General features: G+C 41.7%; 2 protein-coding genes across 2 annotated transcripts in view; both read left to right on the forward strand.

The window, feature by feature from the left end:
• The window catches only part of ryr2a (ryanodine receptor 2a (cardiac)), a 109148-nt gene extending 100884 nt beyond the window's left edge, over positions 1-8264 (forward strand). Inside the window, exons 106-116 of the mRNA XM_041029386.1 lie at positions 51-181; positions 753-795; positions 1340-1473; positions 1717-1777; positions 2347-2493; positions 3437-3571; positions 4848-5004; positions 5259-5323; positions 5497-5597; positions 6848-6899; positions 7407-8264. Of these exons, the coding sequence (XP_040885320.1) occupies positions 51-181; positions 753-795; positions 1340-1473; positions 1717-1777; positions 2347-2493; positions 3437-3571; positions 4848-5004; positions 5259-5323; positions 5497-5597; positions 6848-6899; positions 7407-7502 (1122 nt within the window). The 3' untranslated portion in view covers positions 7503-8264. The remainder of the gene's footprint in view (positions 1-50; positions 182-752; positions 796-1339; positions 1474-1716; positions 1778-2346; positions 2494-3436; positions 3572-4847; positions 5005-5258; positions 5324-5496; positions 5598-6847; positions 6900-7406) is intronic.
• A 7643-nt stretch (positions 8265-15907) lies between these two features.
• LOC121201313 (muscarinic acetylcholine receptor M1) lies at positions 15908-18267 on the forward strand. Its single transcript, XM_041067094.1, has 5 exons — positions 15908-16010; positions 16152-16321; positions 16493-16788; positions 16929-17665; positions 17747-18267. The coding sequence occupies exons 1-5, from the start codon at positions 15908-15910 to the stop codon at positions 18265-18267; spliced, it is 1827 nt and encodes a 608-aa protein (XP_040923028.1).
• Positions 18268-19786: the final 1519 nt, after the last annotated feature.

The raw sequence follows: 19786 nt of genomic DNA on the forward strand, positions 1-19786 counted from the left end.
CTCACAAAGATAGAAGTACAAATGTGTATGTGTGTGTGTGTGTGATGTAGGTGCCACTAGTCATCTTTAAGCGTGAGAAAGAGGTGGCCAGGAAGCTGGAGTTTGATGGCCTTTATATCACAGAACAACCATCGGAAGACGACATCAAAGGACAGTGGGACAGACTGGTCATCAACACACAGTGAGTAGACCCTGTGTGTCCATATGAGAGTATACTGTATATACATGAGCTGGAGTATGTTGAGTGTGAGGTGCATGAACTGGCAGTGCAGCCCGAACTTCTGGAGACCCTGTAGGCATCCCCCTCCAAATTTTTACTACTTTACAGGGGTCACCTGAATAAAGAGAGGTGGGGGTCAGCCCCTGAAATACATTGCGTGCGCTCCAGTAGACATTTGACCGTGTATAATGTGCTGTTCCGCCTCGTTGCCACGTCTCGGTGCAGACGTTTTTGACGGACAGTTGGAAATCTGTTTGGATATCCTCCAGGCGTGTCCTGTGGCGAGTGTTTAAAATGCATTCACCAGTGCATCACTCTCACTTCGCTGTGATAGTATCCTTTAGATAGTCAAGATGCAATAGTCTAGTAGACTTTTGTTGTAATATACAAGATATGTCATTTATGTCACTTCTGCCATCTTTTGTATTTTTTTTTAATGTTGTGTTCATTGTTTCGTTTCATGTATTTTTCCATGTCGGGTTCCGATAAACAGATGATTTTACTCATGAGGCTCTTGTCCTCTGATTTTCAGGTCTTTCCCAAACAACTACTGGGATAAATTTGTGAAAAGGAAGGTAGGTGTCACTGTTTGTGTACATCTGATAATATCCTATGAACACTTTACCAATCATACCAGTCATAAGTTGATTCATCCAGCCACAACAATGTAGGTTTGTTTTTTTTTTTTACCTGAAGGGGAATTCTTTTTTATTTTAAGTTTATTTATACTATATAAATTTATTATAATGTAATTTTGGTTTAGACAATATGAAACATAGGATCTTAACTAATTTATAAATTGAGCTTCATCACACTAATGGACAAATTTTTACTAAATTTCTAATGGCACATCACACACACTACAGTACCATATGTTAGACGTGTGTGATGTACAGACTGTTGACAGAGGGAGCTGTGCACCACATTGAAATTTCTCTCTCAGACTTACTCTAACTCCCTCTCTCCTTCTCCTTCACACATACCAACAGTGTCTCTCCTGATCCATCTCTCTCTCTCTTTTCTCTGCCTGTACAGTTATGTCTTCATGCCACATTTCAATGATCCCCTTTTCCTCCCGATCAGCTGTGCAGTTTATTTCTCTGGTCCGCTCTCCCTCAGGTGATGGATAAGTACGGGGAGTTTTACGGCCACGATCGCATCAGTGAGCTCCTTGGAATGGACAAGGCAGCACTGGACTTCAGCGATGCTCACAAAAAGAGGAAGCCCAGGAGAGACGGCTCGCTGGCTGCTGTGTGAGTGTCCTGCGTGAGGGGAAGCTGAGACAGAGGGACAGGGGATATTCTTTGTGTTTGTGTGTGATCTTTGTTTTTAGTTTTTTCTTGTGTCGTTTCTTTAAATCATTAGGATTTGAATTCACCCTGAGTGAAATAAACCTCCTGCCTTGGAGGCTTAACTCAGCACAATGTGCTTTAAAAAAAAAAAAAAAAAAGGGTGGGGGATCATCTTCTGCAAGCTTCTCTTTCTTCTGTTAACAGGCTGAACTCCATCGATGTCAAGTACCAGATCTGGAAGCTGGGTGTTGTATTCACAGACAATGTACGTATTTAAAAAGAAACACACTCAGATCACTCACCGGCCGTGTCTGGCTCCATTGTGTGGGATTTCCTAAATTCTGGATTTAAAAACAAAAATAATTTAAATACTGTCATGCTAAGATTAAAGACTTTATTTCCTTAGCTTAAAAATTCCTAAAATCCTCTTAATTCATATTGTGTGTCAGTATCATACTTATTCTGTGTCAGCTTGTTCCAGCTCTTCATAAAGCTGTATGTTAAAGAGTGAAATCTCGTTCTCCATGTTTCTTCTGTCTGACCCATCACTCTGGATGGAAATAGTCTAAATGTGGACACATTCCACAAGTTGCTGTTTATATTGAATTTAGAATGATCTGTTGCATAGGTTCATGATTTTCAGAGTTAAAACAATAGTCACATGTCCAGTTTGTGTTTCTATATTAATTCCTCCATAATTCCAGTATGATAATAATAACTTTGATCTGATCTGTTTCAGTGTCCATACGTCTCTCAGCTCTCTCACACTCACTTTAATACTCACTGCAGTACCTTGATTAACCTCTCTCCCCCTCCCTCCCTCCCTCCCTGCAGTCCTTCCTGTATCTGGCCTGGTACATGACCATGTCCATCCTGGGTCACTATAACAACTTCTTCTTTGCTGCCCATCTGCTCGACATCGCCATGGGTTTTAAGACGCTGCGGACCATCCTGTCCTCAGTCACACACAATGGCAAACAGGTTAATAACTATAGTAGCACCAGGACATGTTCGGACCCCCTTCAACTGTTTGCAGACTTTATTGTGCTGTAGATTTCATTTTTAATCTGCTCATCAGTCTATGCTCAATAATCCATAACAACGAGGTAAAACCATGATTTTAGAAATAGTTGCAAATTTATTAAAATTCAGAAACATATTTCTTTCATTTACAAGAGTATTCAAACTCTGTGATGTGACACTGAATGGACTGGCCATAGTTTCGTCACTCACCTGTGTATATATAAGGTCCCACAATTCATACAGGACAGAAAAAAAACCATGAAGTCCAAGGAATTATCTGTCGGCCTTAAGAATAAAATTGTGTTGACAAAAACTGAACCCTCTGGCTGCAAGGCCAAGCTCCATGTCTGGCAAACACCAGGGCAGTGCTCGTCACCATCCCTACGGTGAAACATATGAACCCCCCCCCCCCCCCCCCCCCCAGTCATGCAATGGGGGCAGTGGCAGGGACTAACTGATGCCCGAGACTTGATAGTTTACCTTTCAGCACGACAGTGACCTGAAAAATGTCAGTTTCATCCATTTACAATGACACCTACAACACAAAAGGGGTCTGAGAACATTCTGAATCCACTTGACTTCCATTCCTCAGGTTCAAACAAGTGTAAATGTAGATTTGCAGGATGTGTAAACAGGCAAACAGGCTTGTTAACGTATCTGTAATAACTTTAGAAGTGATAACACTGGACTGAATGTCATGTTTGTTATGGAGTTCAGTTTTGATTACCACGTCCAGATGTGACGTCCCTGTAGAAATTTTCAATACGTTTCATATTCCTGTTATTTCTAAAAGATGCAGTGGAACAAAACACACACACATTATTTATTAAAAGGTCATTTTTCCATCGTTTAGACTCCACCATTGCATCACAGCAGCCTTGTCTGTGCTCCTATCTTCCAGCTGGTGCTGACAGTCGGCCTGTTAGCAGTGGTGGTGTACCTTTACACCGTAGTGGCCTTCAACTTCTTCAGGAAGTTCTACAACAAGAGTGAAGATGGAGAATTGCCGGACATGAAGTGTGACGACATGCTGACGGTGAGTATCTCATCAACATGTGGGATTTGCTGTTATGGGAAGGACAAGAATATCAAGAATAATCATTTCTCCTTTTCTGTACCTTATTTTTATTAAAAAGTGGTTCACGGCTGTTTCATATCAGTCAACCTTGTCTCTCACTGAAAGTTAAGGAAGTGTCCCGCTGAGACTTTGAGTAAAAGAGGGTCCACAGCTCCATTTATGGACAGAGAGTCATGGGTCAGAGCTCATCGTCTGACGGTGTTCACCCTCAGGCTTTGTCTACGGTCCAGCTGAGCTGCTGTGTTTTTTTTTTTTTGGTCAGTTTCATTTCCAGGCATCTGTTAGCTTTACAGGAATAGCAACAGCCTACATGATTTAAAAAAAATTTACTTACCAACCTGAGGCGAGGATCACGATGCAAGTTCTTGATCCGGAATGGAAAATGAAGACTGGAGACTTGTTTCATGATACTGGAGCGGCCTAAGATAAGAACTGGGATTCACTGGGTTGTAATGTGTGTTAGCTTAACAGGTGAGAATCGTAATCACGTGTCATGTAAGTCGAATATGTAGGAACATGTTGTCGGTGATGGAGGGAGGACGGAGGTAAAGACAGAGTGAATTACAGCTGTGATGATGCTGCTCACTGCCAAGCCATCTGAAAGAAATACTATATAAGGTCTATGATGAGCGTTTTCTGGTGCTGGGGGGGGGGGGGGGGGGGGGGGCTTCTGTCACCCAGACATTTCAAACACACACACACACACACTCTAATCCCCTGTAGTCAGCCACCCATAGCATTCCATAGAGTTCTTCTGTTTCCTATTAAGGGGCCAGAGGTGGCGGCTCTGCCTGGTCTACACCAAGGTGACACCAGGCTTAGTGAGATGGAGGGATAGACTGATGAAGGGCTACTGCTCCATCCTCTCCTCCCTTACAGTTACACTGCGCAGCAGGATGAGTGGATCTGAGCTGATCTCTCCTTTTCTGTTCACTTTCTCAGCCTTCATCTTTCCCTTTCTCTCTTTTCGCTCAGTTGCTCTGTTGTTTTTTGTTGTTTTTTTTAACAGAGTTGCTCAAAAAAAAGTTGAGAGCATATTATAGTCCCATTTTTGTGAGTCCCTGATTTATATAAACAAATATTACAAGTGTCTGTAAATTCAGTCTGTGTGATGTGACTGTAATAATCATGTCTGTTCCCCATTTCAGATCCAGCAGGTTCAACTTTATCTATGTCTCTCTCTCTCTCTCTCTCTCTCCTCTGCTTCCTGTGTGCATCTTGCTCTCTCTCCCAGTGCTACATGTTTCACATGTATGTAGGTGTGAGAGCAGGTGGAGGGATCGGGGACCAGATCGAAGACCCAGCAGGAGACGAGTACGAGATCTACCGCATCATCTTTGACATCACCTTCTTCTTCTTTGTCATTGTAATCCTCCTGGCTATCATCCAGGGTGAGAGATCCCACACACATTTACACATAGTGACATGACAATTATTTGTCATACTGTAATGTTACTATGATTTAAAAAAAAAAAAAAAACTTAAAGCCTCTTTCTTGAATTGCGAGACTCCTGGTTTCCAGGTGGTTGTGGTGCAGTTGTAAGGAAGTGAGTCAAGTAAGAAAAATTGTGTGGACACAAACAGCAGGAGACTGTGGGTCAGTGTGTTTGACGTGTACAACCCTCTGTGCTCTGTGCAATTCTAGGCTTGATCATTGATGCGTTTGGAGAGCTGAGGGACCAGCAGGAACAAGTCAAAGAAGACATGGAGGTGAACACACACACACACACACACACAAACACTTTATCACTTAACATTAGCATGATACGGATGCAGGCTGTTATCTGCAGCACTGATTAAAAACCCGTAGGTGATTTTTTTTTTTTTTTTTTTTTTTTTGTGTGTGCAATCAACTCAACTTTGTTTCCGTGTTTCTCTTCCAGACCAAATGTTTTATCTGTGGAATAGGTAACGACTACTTTGACACAGTGCCACATGGCTTTGAAACGCACACGCTACAGGAGCACAACTTAGCCAACTACCTGTGAGTACATCACTATTACTACTGTTATTAGGAATGCATAAAATCCTGCAGATGCAGGTCAGGAGAAGACAACCTGCTGGTTATTTCTTTCTGCTTAGAACCAAGGAACCTATTGTTTCTGTAGAGTTAGTATTATTATTATTATTATTATTATTATTATTAAGGCCTGAGTAGCACATCATGTCTGCAGCCACACACTCCACACATCTTATTCTTTTTGTGCATGATCGCACTTTGCTTTTAAATTTGGCTTCAATGAACAAATCATGGTAGGCAGATGTAACATTTCCAGACTTAAAACGAAGCCTCTTGGAGCCATACCCTAAGTCCTACAGGAAGTCAGCCATTTTGAATTTACTGTGGATTTTCTCTTGCAGATTGAAGCAAATTAACCTGAGCTACTTCAATATTTAGCAGGTTGCATCTAAAGACTTTTGCAGCGCTAAATTTGCGAAGCTTGTTAGCTTACCCTTGATGTCATCATTTGCCGCTTATCGGGGTCCAGGCCCGGGTCGCCGGGGTCAACTGCCACCCAGTCACAATGCACTGAAGTGCTACAGCACCTCCAAAGGGTGGTGGGGGCCCACGACCCCGAGAGATTGAGTCTTGTGCTCTACCAATTGAGCTAACCGGGCGGCCCCCTTGATGTGATGTGGTGTGCTGTTCAGTTTTGCCCAGAACATGAAACAGAAAGTTGGTATAACTCAAATTTACATGTTTAACTCTGGGATTTTGTGTTGGATGATTATGCAAAGTCAGAGCCATGTCACATGACCTGCTTTAACACCAATCGGTGGCACTCCCTCCACAGGTTCGAAGTGTGAGGGCCTGTTCAGCTGCTTGCAGCTTTAATTCACTTCACAAAGCTCAGTGGGATTTTTGTTTGCACATGGGAGTGAACACTTGTCCTCCCCACTTAAGAAATGGGATTCAGAGTAAAAAGAGATGATGCTTGAAGCTTCAGTTTAGCTTTAAAATTACCATCTGAGCTTTTGCATTTTAAAATTAGGATCAGGTTTAACGTGATAATCCACCTTAAATGAATGTTTCTGTCATCCTTCTTCTGCCCATATTTGGTGAAAGACTCTGAAAGCTTCTCAGCTGTGAGCTCCTGTGTTGATGCTGGTTGTGTTTTTCTAATGTGTCTGTGTGTGTGTGTGTGTGTGTGTGTGTGTGTGTGTGTGTGTGTGTGTGTGTGTGTGTGTGTGTGTGTGTGTGTGTGTGTGTGTGTGTGTTTGTTTGTTTTTCAGATTCTTTGTGATGTATCTCATCAACAAAGATGAAACAGAGCACACAGGCCAGGTAAACCATCTCTGTTCCCTCGGTGATGCTGCTCACACCAGCTCAGCTTCACACTTTGCTCCAGTGTCTCTGGTCTTGGCTGTTTGTCTGGTTAAAGCCTCACTGTGCTTCCTCTAACTGCACTGTAAAACTTCACTTCTTATTACAGAGTGTTAGGCTTTATAAACGCACATTATCAGCAAAGTACAAACGTGTTGACATCCTCTGACCTATAAAATCATGTCAAACTTTTCTTTAACATTGAGCGTAATTAGATAAGTTTGTTCAACTCACAGGTTCAGTTGACTGAATTCATTGTTTACTTAATTATTTAGAAACAATGTCAGCTTATTTGCATATATTTCCCAGCATGCATTGCATCAAGTTAGGACTAATAATAATAATAATTAATGAGACTAGTAATGGGGGCAGTAGATCCACAGCTGCAGATCCATAACTCTGCAGCTCTGGAGGCAGATGTAGATGAGTCAAATGTCACATGCTTTCTCTCATTGCTCTGTCTTTAAGGAGTCTTACGTATGGAAGATGTACCAGGAGCGCTGCTGGGAGTTCTTCCCTGCTGGTGACTGTTTCCGGAAACAGTACGAGGATCATCTCAACTGATCTGTTCTTGGAGCATCAGACTCTTTTTGGGTTTTTTTTCCTCCCCCCTTTCACACTGGCACTGTTTTCCCTTCCCTCTGCTTACCCCTCAGACCTTTCATACTGCTCTCTAAGGAGTCTCTGTTCTACCGAACCAGAGCTTCTAACGCTGTGCTCCACCTCCCAGTTCAGGGGGGGGGGGGCCACACCTGCAGCCTCCTCTCCAGGCCTGAACCCCAAGCCTTCCTCCCCGAGCTCTTCCTCATCCAGACAGTCAGCTCTGCCGGCTCTCCCCTCCACTCCCAGCACACTTTGTTTGGAATGCTTCTACAGACGTGTGTAAAGAGAAAATATCAGATTATATGCTGTACAGTACGTTCTTTGGTTTTTGGCTCAGATGATGACTCCTTTGATTTATCTTATTATACGTTCACAGTATCAAGCAAAAAAAAAACACACACACACACAAAGGAAAAGATGGACAGAGGAGGAGAGGTGACGGAAGATGAAGAGAGAACACTTCCTGAAAGACTTTCAGGGCAGTGATGGATCCATGAAGAGACGTTAGAGTGACAGCGATGATGATGATGTTGTTGTTGTTTACGACATGTGTACAATGCACGTTGCATGTAGGTTTCCGGGGGGGTTGGACACAAAATACTGTAACACAACAGCTCTGCAATAAATCTGACCTTTCAGAAGCTTCCATGGTCAGAGAGTGAGAGCAGTCCTCATGGTCAGAGAGGTGAGGGTCTCATTCAACTCCAAGCTAACGTTTGGTTTTTGTTTGTTTGTGGTACATGTGAAGTGGGAAGATTTAAGGTTCCTCAGTATAATTAATCCAACACATCATCAAACTACAGCCTGTGACACAGTGCCAACAAAGTCTCAACAATCCGATACGCAAACATTGGGCTTTTGTACTGGACTGAAAATATATATATATATATAAATTTAAGATATTAGTACCTTGTCCACAGCTGTATGTGCCAACACTTGTGTGTGAAGGGCTCTTTAAGTAAGTGTTCATATTCTGTTAGAACATGACCATTGAGTCCATTCTGTTCCCGTGGAGCTGAGCGACCAGGAAACTCCGCTGAGGGGTGGACACTGTCCCGGTCCTCCATCATCAGCTCAGCAGTTCTTTACGTCTTTTGTTTCCAAAATTAGAAAAAGAAATCAGTGACACACCCCAAGTGTAAGAGACACCACCGTCTCTGGTGGGACTTCAGACTTTTTTTTTTTTTTAAATGAATGCTATTGAACTACTGCTTGCTCGGTTCATTTGTTAATCAAATGATGTAGTTTTGTGTAAAGCAATACCAAAGCAGCAGCAGCAAAAAAAAAAAAGGGGGATTTATTTGTTTAAAGCTGCATACAAAACATACGTGTGTGTGTGTGTGTGAGCTAAGATGCCAGAGAAGGAGCAGCTGTCAGTCATGTTTCCTGCAGCAGGAATGCACAGCATGGGCAGGCTGAAGGAAGGCGATAAACACATGGAATGGATGAGAGGTGAGGGAAGGGAAGGGGGAGACAGGAGTATACAGTGCCTTACTAAGCCAGGAAAGAGCTATGCACGCTAAAGGAGGAGGAGGAGGAGGAGGCAGGAATGATGGACAGCTTCACATAAACTCAATGGAAAAAAAAAAGAACAGAGGAGAACATGGAGCTGGGTGATGGGGTGTTTATGAAAGAAGGGAATATGCCAAAAAAAGGATGGAGAGACATCACCTTAGTGTCGTTAGATGATCTGTAGCTTGCCTTGTAGAGTTGTGGGAAAGTCAGATTTGAGGTTGAAGTGAGAGCAGGTGTGAGGTGAGGTGTGTGTCAGCGGTGGAAGGTTGTGTTGTAATAAGACACAAACCTTCAGTATCCAGCTGCACGTCCAGTGCGACGCTTCCTTCCTTTTAACAGGAGCCAGGGGCTGACGTTGGGGTCCGAGCTGCTGTTGCAACTGCACCGTGTTTTACTGATGTATCTCTATGATTAACTCTGCCTTCATTAACATGAATGCGGTGTTAGACACATGTTAGAAATAGCTCTCAGTATGAACACAACAGTGACCTGTGGTAGGATTTCCTGCAGAGGTGTTGGTTCAGCCGGGGTGGACCGAGTGAACTGAAGTACACACACCTGCTGCAGACACACACAGCGTTATACGTACTGTCTCATGCTGTACAGGAGCATGAGACAATCCATTTCAGCGCGTTGGGCTGTTTGCTCACTTATTTCCATTTTGTATTATAATCGTTCCTGTAAAGCAGGAAAGGAACTGGCACAGAACATGTTTCATGACTCACAAATAACACTACATCATTTCTCTGGAGTATCACTTCTTTCTTTCTAATTCATTCCTCAGTGAGTGTGTGTTGGTTGGTTGAATGAATGCTCAGAGCTGACAAATGATACTCACCAAACAGAAACTTTTTCCCAAAAAAAAAAAAAATACAAAAAAGATTATTGATCCAAAAGTCTTTTTCTTTTCTTTTCTCGTGATGATCTTATGCAATACAGCAAATAGTTATTCTTTTTGTATGGGGAAAAAAAAAAACAAAAAAACAATGGCATTGCATGTCTATTATGCGGGTTAAATGAAGAAGTATAACAATGACACTAAATCTATGTCACCCATAAATTGTTTAATAGGATTCTTTAAGATGAAGTAAGATTTCTGTGATATTGTATTCAAAGTGTTGTGGGCTTCATTGTTAACTCTTCAGCTCATTGCCACAGCTGCATCCCTGGAGAAAAAGAAAAAGTGGCTCCTGCTTTCATGTCACTTTACCATCTCTGGTTTAATATTCTATGAGCAACAGGTTTGTTTAAGTATCATTTGGTTTTTAAGCTCAAGCAATAGCCCTTCAGGGGGACAGTGAGTGGGAGCTGACTGATCATCGTAGGCTGCAGACAAAGGCTAAACAAGCTTGCTTCACTTTTTTCTCGCATTTAAATAAAATTCTGTATTTATTCTTTTATTAGCTATTTCTTGATTTTATTTACTTAACAAATAACGCTAAGGAAACAAAACAGATTCTTCTGTTTTTAAGTTCACCACTTAATCTTAAAGGTGCAGCACACGACGAATATTTTATTGGCTCTTTTGCACAAAAAAAAACACCTTCTCGTACCTGCAGGTTTGGCTGAACGTCGCCCCCCCCATCACCCTTCTCGCGTTTCGGCATCAAGCCTTTCAGACAAGCAGAGGTGGTCCTGTTCTGTTTTGGTTTAGTTTCCCTAAAACAAAAAAAAAAGAAAACCCAAATTAGTGAAACGTGTAAAAGATGAACAGAGCTTCAGAATTGGGAAATATTGAAATGGCGTATCCTATTTCTCAGACCAGTAACCTGCAGTGTGAAGACCCAAACTGTTTAATATTAAAGTCAGCAATACATTGCAAAAAGAAATAATCATATTTATCAATCAGCTGATCACAGAACTGGCTCTGCTCTATGTGTCTTGACTGACTGTTGTGACTTTAAAGCGGTGTTGTGGAATAAAACATACTTTATTCATCATCATGAGCCGAGCTGAACGGAGCTGTTTGGGATTATTTCACCATTTCCTGTTTGTATCTATTTATTTCCTGTATTTCTCGATGTCCTCTTCATTAAATATTGAACATTTTGGGTCTCCAGGATGAGAAACCTACAGCGTGGCCTAGTTAGCCGCATGAAACCTGACGTGTTTTTAGCTGCATAAACCAACGGTTGCGGCTATCTGCAAGCTGATGACACGCATCTGCTGATAAGAGCTCTCAAACTCCCACTGTGAACAAAAAAAAAAAATGGCTGACATTTGATTGTGAGTTGTTGTAAATGAACTGCGACAGTATGTCTGAAGTACTGTAAAAAAAAAAAAAAAAAACCTTCAAAGAGGCGTGGAGTTGAGCAGAAGCCATCTTTACCGATCGCACCTTTAATGTTAGGTTGAGAATGCACGTGTGTTTTACATTTAGCACTGATGACTTTACAAGTATGATAACACAGCTGCCACCCACTGGTGTGGCTGTTATATATATAGCATTGCTCTCATTATACAATGCGGATGTCATGCCTATTTGTTGTTGTTTTTTTTTTTAAATTGCAATACCACACCAGACTGAATAATGCCATTACGACGTGGTATTTTGCTCATGTAAAAATAAATAAATATTTTCCATATTTACCACAGAGAGGGCGGGGGGGGGGGGGGGGGGGAGGGGCATGTTCAGTTTGCCACACAGTCGGGGGGCATCATGTAGACTTTCTGAGCAGGCTAATGCTACTTCTGAGACATAAAATGTGTAAAGAGGGACTGAGTCTATGAGTAATGAATGGATTTGCATGATTTTGAAAATAAAACTTTATTAACTTGTGAAGAGGAGAATATTCTTAATTCAATACTTCTGAAGTTTCTCTGTTTTTTTTTTTCCCGGTGGCTTTTCATTGCAGAGCCTGTGGACAGTTACACACACCTGTTACACACACATTATAGATTTAGTGGTAATGCAGTCCAATGCAACAAGCAGTTCATCTGTGGCACAACCTCAACAAATAAACATCTCATATAATATTATATATATGTTTATTTTTATTCAGCAGACTTCTTATTCTGCTTAAAACGCTTCTTCCATATAAATTTCTCAAAACACGTGGTTTGATCAGGAAGTGTGCTAGGACTTTTGGGAGCCATTGAAGTAACCATGGCGACATAACTTGAGAAAAATATCCCATAGAAAAACGATGGAAAGTCACTAAGAACATGATCAAACCCATCCCCTTTTTTGGAGCCATATTGCTTTGTCATACTTTCATCAAGAATCATGGTTCAAACTTTAAATGGGTCACACGACTTCAGACTATATCAGGTTAAATCAGTACTTTGACACCCGGTATGATTTTTATAAAATCACAGAAGTTTAAGTATTTGTTGTTGTTTTTTTTTTACTGTCTCAGATTGTATAATGGGTGTGTATTGTGCAGAATGTTCGCTTCTTTTAATTCCCATAATTACCAACCTTCACCCAGTGTTATTCTCATTGTGACGTGACTTACGATTTTCAAATAACCCCCCCCCCAAGCACAGAGAGTCCTGACCAAAGCTCCCATAGATTGCCATGTTAAACTGAGCTCTCGAGTTCTTGTCACAAACAGAGATGATGGGAGTTTTTAAACTGTGACAGCTCCTATACTGTAAACCAGAGGTGTCCAAACTGTTCCACAAAGGGCCGGTGTGGCTGCAGGTTTCTGTTCCAACCAAGCAGCAGCAGCACACCAGACCTGAATCATTTAATCAACTGATCTCAGTCTTCAGACAGGTTGATTGGTCAAACTGTGTGCTCATGATTGGTTGGAACTAAAACCTGCAGCCACACCGGCCCTTTGTGGAACAGTTTGGACACCTCTGCTGTAAACAGTAGGGACATAAATAATGCATCAGCGTCTTCACTGAAGCCTTGTGATGCTCCTCCTGAAAACATTTTGTTGATAGGACTTGTACTTTTCAAGCTATGAGGACATTTTGGAAGTTTTGGCTCATGTGCTGTTGTCCCCTGGGGATACAGAGTGGATACGGTCCACTGCTTGATTTCTGTGCACAGACATCACCAGTCAGCAGCTCCCGGTAGAAGGTGGTGAGGATGGGAGGCCTTTGCAACCTGTACAACCTGTGGACTATCAGTCAGAAAGTCCAGAATCCAATCAAAGATTGACTAAAGATGGAGAGGATACTCTTAATGCTTTGCATTCTGCAGCCACCAAGAGTATTATTTTTTAGGTTGAGGTTTATTCAGAGCCAGTTCTTCTGGACGTCCCAGGGGAAACTTTACAAAGTCCAGCAGAAGTGCTGATGTTTTCAGTGTCTTAGCACCCCCCCCCCCCCCCCCCCCTCACAGGAAATCTTATAATGGCCTCTGTCACAGATCTCAGAGAGGTTTCACTGCACACAGTGGCAGAGCAGCTGTCAAAGGCGGAGCTGGAGGTTCCAGCAGCATTTTCCACAGCAGAGAGAGACAGAGCAGCATGCTGCCTGAGCAGAGCTGAGCCTCCCACAAGGATACCACACTCAGCACTGGGAACCAGAGGGACCTTGTAAGTACATTTCATTTTCATTTTTCAGGGGCTCATGTGATCATACACACAGACAGAGAAAGACATTCAGGGGCTTTAACAAAAAAAAAACCTAACTCTGATCCATAATCAATTATTAAAATACATGGAATTCATTCACCTCTTGATGTCCAACTCAAAAATCACTTTAGATTTCTGTAAATATCCATTTTTATGGTGATAAATTGAGGCGTATGTTTCGGTTCCTCCTGTGGAAGTCCTGTAATTGTTCTAAAAATTTTTTGGGTCAACACCAACTGTATAATGAATGAGAATCACAAGGCATTTCCTCAGATAACATGGGAATATCATACAGAGCTTGACAATGATATGAAACTCTGGCCCATAGTATTATATAATACTATAAGGTGTCTCCTGCAGCTTTGATGGCAAAGAAGTGTAAAAGAAGCAATTAGCTAATTTCTGTTAAGTAAAACAACTATTTGACAGCAGAGGAGAGTTATTTCCTTATTAAAATAAATAAGGATACAAACACAGAGAGAGAAGAGAGAGAAAGAAGAGAGAACAGAGAAGCTTTGCACTGGAGGAGAGCTGTTGATCTTTGTCCCTATTTCAGATTTGAAGTTACCAGGAAGAATCCACAGCATCTGTTAGATTTAGTTATCTCACCTTTCTAGTCTTTCTACAAAAATATACATTTTTCTCAATTTTAAAAAAAAAATTACATTTGAATCTGTTTGTTAGTTTGTTGTGTTACAATACTGGTTATTTAAATGTTGATTGGATGAACTGAATTTGTTAAATGTGTATTTCATTTTGTTATTGCTGTTGCTTATGTTCTTGGTTCATTTTTCTACGTATATTGTTTCATGTGTTTTACTGACCGATGCAGGGTGTAGCCCAGCAGATAAAAGTCTAACATGTCAAACCCTTTCTGTTCCCCGACATCATGCATCAGAGAGAAGACGTTTTCTGAGGCCGTGTGATGGTTCTGGCTTTAATTAGTACAGCCTGTATTAGTAATGTCATCTATTCTTTACAGGCTATGCTAATCTATGCCAGAATCAGCAATGCAGTGGGAGCTGAGGATTGAACTCTGCGCTTATATCAAACCATTCAAACCATTAACGTTCATTAACGTGGAGTCAGTGAGGATTTCTGGGACCAAAGCGTAGCATGTCTGAGTCACACGGCAGAGTTTCTGCTGCGGTGGGGATTGGCTCCAACACTTCCAACAGAAGTGTGAAATACTAATATATGCACTTTTTGTTTGTCAGTGTCCACTAATCAGAAGCGTCCCTGGCTCCTACAGTCCGTGTGTCCAAGTGTCCTTGGGCAAGATGATGATATGTTGATGATGTTAGTAAAAGTGCTGTATGAATGTGTGTGTGAATGTGAATGTGTGTAGTGTAAAAGTGCTTTGAGTGGTTGATAAGACTAGAAAAGCTCCATATTAATACAGTCCATTCCAGTGTAGGGTGAAGGCAGGACTCTGGACGTCGCTGTCTCTGTCTGTCTCTTCTCTTCTCTCTGTGCAATGAATGTATGAAGAGCTGCAGGTCTGTGTGTCTGTTTGACCACACACACACACACACACACACACACACACACACACACACACACACACACACACACACACACAGTGAGGAAGAAGTGTGCACTTCAGTTGCGCTCTCTCTCTCTCTCTCTCTCTCTCTCTCTCTCTCTCTCTCTCTCTCTCTCTCTCTCGCTCAGTTCAATTCAAATGAGCTTTATTGACATGAATGTTTCAAAAGCGATGTTGCCAAAACATGAAAGGTTTTCTAATCTTTTGTCCTGAAGGTTGAAATTTTGCAGGTCCATTGTTTATTTTGTACATTTTTGGTTTGAGGCGTCCAGAGTGCTTATGGAAGTGGACTGAGCTTGTGTGTTTTTTTTTTGTTTGTTTTTTTTTAATAAATGGCAAAATTTATGTATTAAAATGAGTCTTTCTTAGTTCTAAATTTGTGGTGGACTCATTTTTTATGAGGGCGATTGTGATGAGGTGGCATGGGACAGCCTTACCTTGCATGAACACAGAAACTTCATTGTGTGTCATATTTTGTTATGAAATTGTGAGAGAGCAGGATGATGAACACAGACAGTTGTAGCTTAGTGCTAATAAGGTATCAAAAAGTGTACTGGCTGGTAAATAGTAATTCAACACATACAGTACATGGGTGTGTGGCTACACCATCTTTTGCTCAATTTTAACAGAATTTGCAATTGATGGCAACACATGCTCTCTTCAAAACTTTTTTCTCCACTGAGTGAAGTGGTAATTTCATCTTTGAACCAAATAACTTTTTTCTTTCCTTTCTTTTTTTTTATCCTTTTTCTTCCAGATGTCCATTGGTCATCATGAACCTGACCCCCATCTCTACTCCTATCCATTTCCTTACCAACAGTTCTCCTGCAATGAGAGACCACTCTGATACCACTGTATTTGAGTCTGCCATCTTAGGTACTGTCTACAGCACTTAGTAGCTCTATAACAGCTAAGTAATGCAGATATTATGTAGTTGTGAGATCATTTTAAATGAAATCTAAAAGGAGATTTGCCTTTTTTTTTTTTTTTTAATTGTATGTTTGTCTGCATCTTCAGGTGGCTCTTTCCAGGAGCTGACCCTATTATCTGACAGTGTTGGTGAGTGGCGGCATAATGCCAGTCACGCCTCAAGACAAGGAGGAAACGTCACTGATTCACCAGTGAACAGGACATTAATACTGCCAGCAGAGGACTTTGACCCGTTAGGAGGACACACCATCTGGCAGGTAACAATCACCTGTGACTGTACTAAAAGTCTTACTGGTAAATCTTTTCTCACTGCACTGACACTGTTATTTCTTACAAGCAGAGCTGCTTTGCTTTGCTTTGCTCTGCTCTGCTCTGACATGGTGTAAATCTAAATCTGGTTCTTTCTGTTCTCGCATCTTCATCTTCAGGTCATCATTATTGTTTTCCTCACTGGATCGCTTTCTCTTGTCACTGTTGTTGGCAACATCCTAGTGTTGGTGTCATTCAAAATCAACAAAGCACTGAAGACTGTGAACAACTACTACCTCCTTAGCCTGGCATTTGCTGACTTGACCATCGGCACACTATCAATGAACCTGTATACCACCTACATCATCATGGACCAGTGGGCTCTGGGACCAGTGGTTTGTGACTTGTGGCTTGCAATTGACTACGTGGCCAGTAACGCCTCAGTCATGAACCTTCTCGTCATTAGTTTTGACAGGTAGTCCTCCTTCTGCAAAATTTTGGAAAATTCCAAGTCTTAGCGATACTATCAGTGACAATGTAGACAGTAATGCACCATGACAGTGACAGTAATTCTGTATGTGTACAGTTGCCTATTTTCTTTGTGTGTCTTCTTAGGTATTTCTCTGTGACCAGACCTTTGACCTACCGGGCCAAGCGCACAACCAAGCGGGCCATGACTATGATTGGGTTAGCCTGGTCCATTTCTTTCATTCTGTGGGCCCCAGCTATCCTGTTCTGGCAGTACATCGTGGGTGAGCGGACAGTCCAGCCTAATGAGTGCTACATCCAGTTCTTGTCTGAGCCCATCATTACATTCTGCACTGCTATCGCCGCATTCTACTTGCCAGTGACTATTATGGCAATCCTGTTTTGGAAGATCTACCAGGAGACAGAAAAGCGAGCTAAAGACGTACAAGGTCTCAAGGGATCCGGGTCAAGCAGCAGCCCAAGCCAGGCTCAGAATCAAGGGAGTGGCAGTGGAGGAACTGGTGGAGAAGGTACAACTAACAGCCAGAAGAAATCATCAGCCATGCTGCGCCAGATGAGCTCCCAAAGCTGCAGCAGCTATGAATTCAATCAGTTGGCTTCAGAGAAAAACAACAAGGACAATGCCAGCATACCAGGAGGAGCAGGATGCAGAGGGCGGTGCGGCACCTTCTGCTTTGAGTTTTTATCACTCCTGCCAGGTCGCCATTCATCCAAGGGGCCCGTCAACACCACGACAACTACGGTGGGTGAGGCAGAGCAAAGCAGCTGTGATAGTTTTAACAACAATGAAGGTGGCGCCTCTGGGGACCAGTCAGGCTCAGAGGAGGAAGCTGATGGTGTGGACCCATCGAGGCCTCCAAAAGGTTAGATATAACCGTACTAAGCCTTGTCTGCATGATACATATATAACACTAATATTCGTAATGTTCTATTTATCTATCTAGATGGTAAGAAATCTGGGAAGGTGAAGGTGAAAAAGGATAAACAGCCATCATCATCCAACAAAAGTCAAAAAGAGTCACAATCCAATCCTGTCACCTCATCGCCTACCGACCAGTCAACTACAGCCATCACCATGAAAGATGCCGCTTTAGCCAAACGCTTTGCCTCCAAGGCCAAGACAGAGATCAATAAGCGCAAGAATGAAAAAAAGGCAAATGAGAAAAAAGCCGCACGGACACTCAGCGCCATCCTGTTTGCGTTCATTACGACATGGTTACCGTACAACATCATGGTGTTGGTCAACACTTTCTGTCAGGACTGTATCCCTGAGACTCTTTGGGCGCTGGGCTACTGGTTGTGTTACGTAAACAGCACAGTCAATCCCATGTGCTACGCCCTGTGTAACAAGACCTTCCGCACAACATTCCGGGATATTCTGATGTGCCAGTGGAATCAAAGGAAGAACAAGTCTCATTTCCACCAGAGGAAGGCCGTGGCTTTCCGGAAGAAAGACCCAATGTAGAGTACGGTGGTAAATTATTAGATGGATCTGTACTTAAAGATTAATTTCTTGATCCATTTTCAGAGTTGGAATGCAGCCTTACATGGCTCATCTTTCAGGGAGAAGATGCTGTCACAATCAAATCCTGAATCTTGTTCACTCAAACTTGTTGTAGCCTTTCGGTATGTTTTGCCAAGTTAGCAGACGGGCCTAAGGCTGGGTTGTCTGTCCAAGATACTGTATCTCGGCAGCTGTTTGCCAAATTTGAAATGGATATTCATGGTCCCCAGAAGGTAATTCCTAATAATTTTGTGGACCCCTTGATCCGTTGTTTAGGCCAGCGTCAGTTTAAATATCGCCAGTGATTTCATATCTCATCACTGCAGAGGCTAAACCACCGCCATGAACTTACTGCAACTGCCACCCTCAGGCCGAATGGTCAATTGCAGGAAAAATGTCTCACAATTTAATTTTAAAAGGGCTGCTTGGATGCAGATGTATTTAATTATTTCCCTGCTGTGCCGTGAATAATGGAATAGTAATTTGGTGTGTTTGAAGAGGTGGATTTCATGAAGGATGCAAGAGCTTTGTGGGATTATTTGTCAAAATAAAAATAGCCCAGCTTTTATTTGTTTTTAATGCTGATCTTCTGAGGACGAATTGGAGCTCAGCTCACATATGCCAGTTTGACTTTTCATTGTGGCTTTTTGAACGATTTTAAGTATTAAAAATAAATAAGTAAAGACTATAAATAAATGAGATTACCTCAAAGGATAAAGCTCAGTGTGTGCCAAGAGTTCAGGAAAAAGTATTTTGTTTTGTTTTTTACTGTGCTAGTAGGTATAACTTTATTTTTGATACACATAGAATGTTTCAGTAATATTTGATAAACATTTTTCTGTCTATTGAAATATTGCTTTGACATAAATGATATGCTGTGATATGCACTCATTTGCCGGTGTAATAGGTTCACATAGTTGAAACAGTTTTAAAAATGTGTTGATTCATCTTTATGGTCATTTTAGCAGGTTGTAGTTTATGTTTCTGTGGAACTGTGTTGTGTTGCTAATGTTTAACCGGCCCCCACTGATGTAAGCAGAGTGAATTAGATTTGGTTCTAGACAGGATTAGTTTTAGCAAGGTCCTACCAAATACTGGCAACTACTGTGACTGTCCATAACATAAAAATACTTTAAATGCACTTGTATTTAATATCTTCACTATAGTTCAGTGAAGAGTTGTTGTTGTTTTTTTATCTATTTGCCATAACCTGCTGTGACCTCCAGTGTTTCGTCATTTGATTCAAACTCTGTTCAGAAGCTGTGACTTGAACAGTTACGAAACAGAATAAACAGAATCAGGAACAGAAAAGGATGTACAGACATCACTCAGACAGAGCTGACTCCTGATGATACTGATATTATGGAAGGAAGTCATTCCAGGCAGATTTACAGAAAGAAATTCTCCTGCAAAAAAACAACCAACCAAACAAAAAACTGCTCTGTCACTAACTGAACCCATGTGCAAGATGGCATGAAAC

This window comes from Toxotes jaculatrix, chromosome 21 (genome assembly GCF_017976425.1).
Source record: "Toxotes jaculatrix isolate fToxJac2 chromosome 21, fToxJac2.pri, whole genome shotgun sequence".
NCBI classification, from domain to species: domain Eukaryota; kingdom Metazoa; phylum Chordata; class Actinopteri; family Toxotidae; genus Toxotes; species Toxotes jaculatrix.

What these genes read in the sequence shown, in the direction of transcription:
- LOC121201313 (XM_041067094.1), top strand. Translation starts at nt 15,908, where the DNA reads ATGAACCTGACCCCCATCTCTACTCCTATCCATTTCCTTACCAACAGT. An exon ending in CTCGTCATTAGTTTTGACAG is followed by an intron (nt 16,789 to 16,928) that starts GTAGTCCTCCTT and finishes GTGTCTTCTTAG; the next exon opens with GTATTTCTCTGTGACCAGAC. An exon ending in CCCATCGAGGCCTCCAAAAG is followed by an intron (nt 17,666 to 17,746) that starts GTTAGATATAAC and finishes TTATCTATCTAG; the next exon opens with ATGGTAAGAAATCTGGGAAG.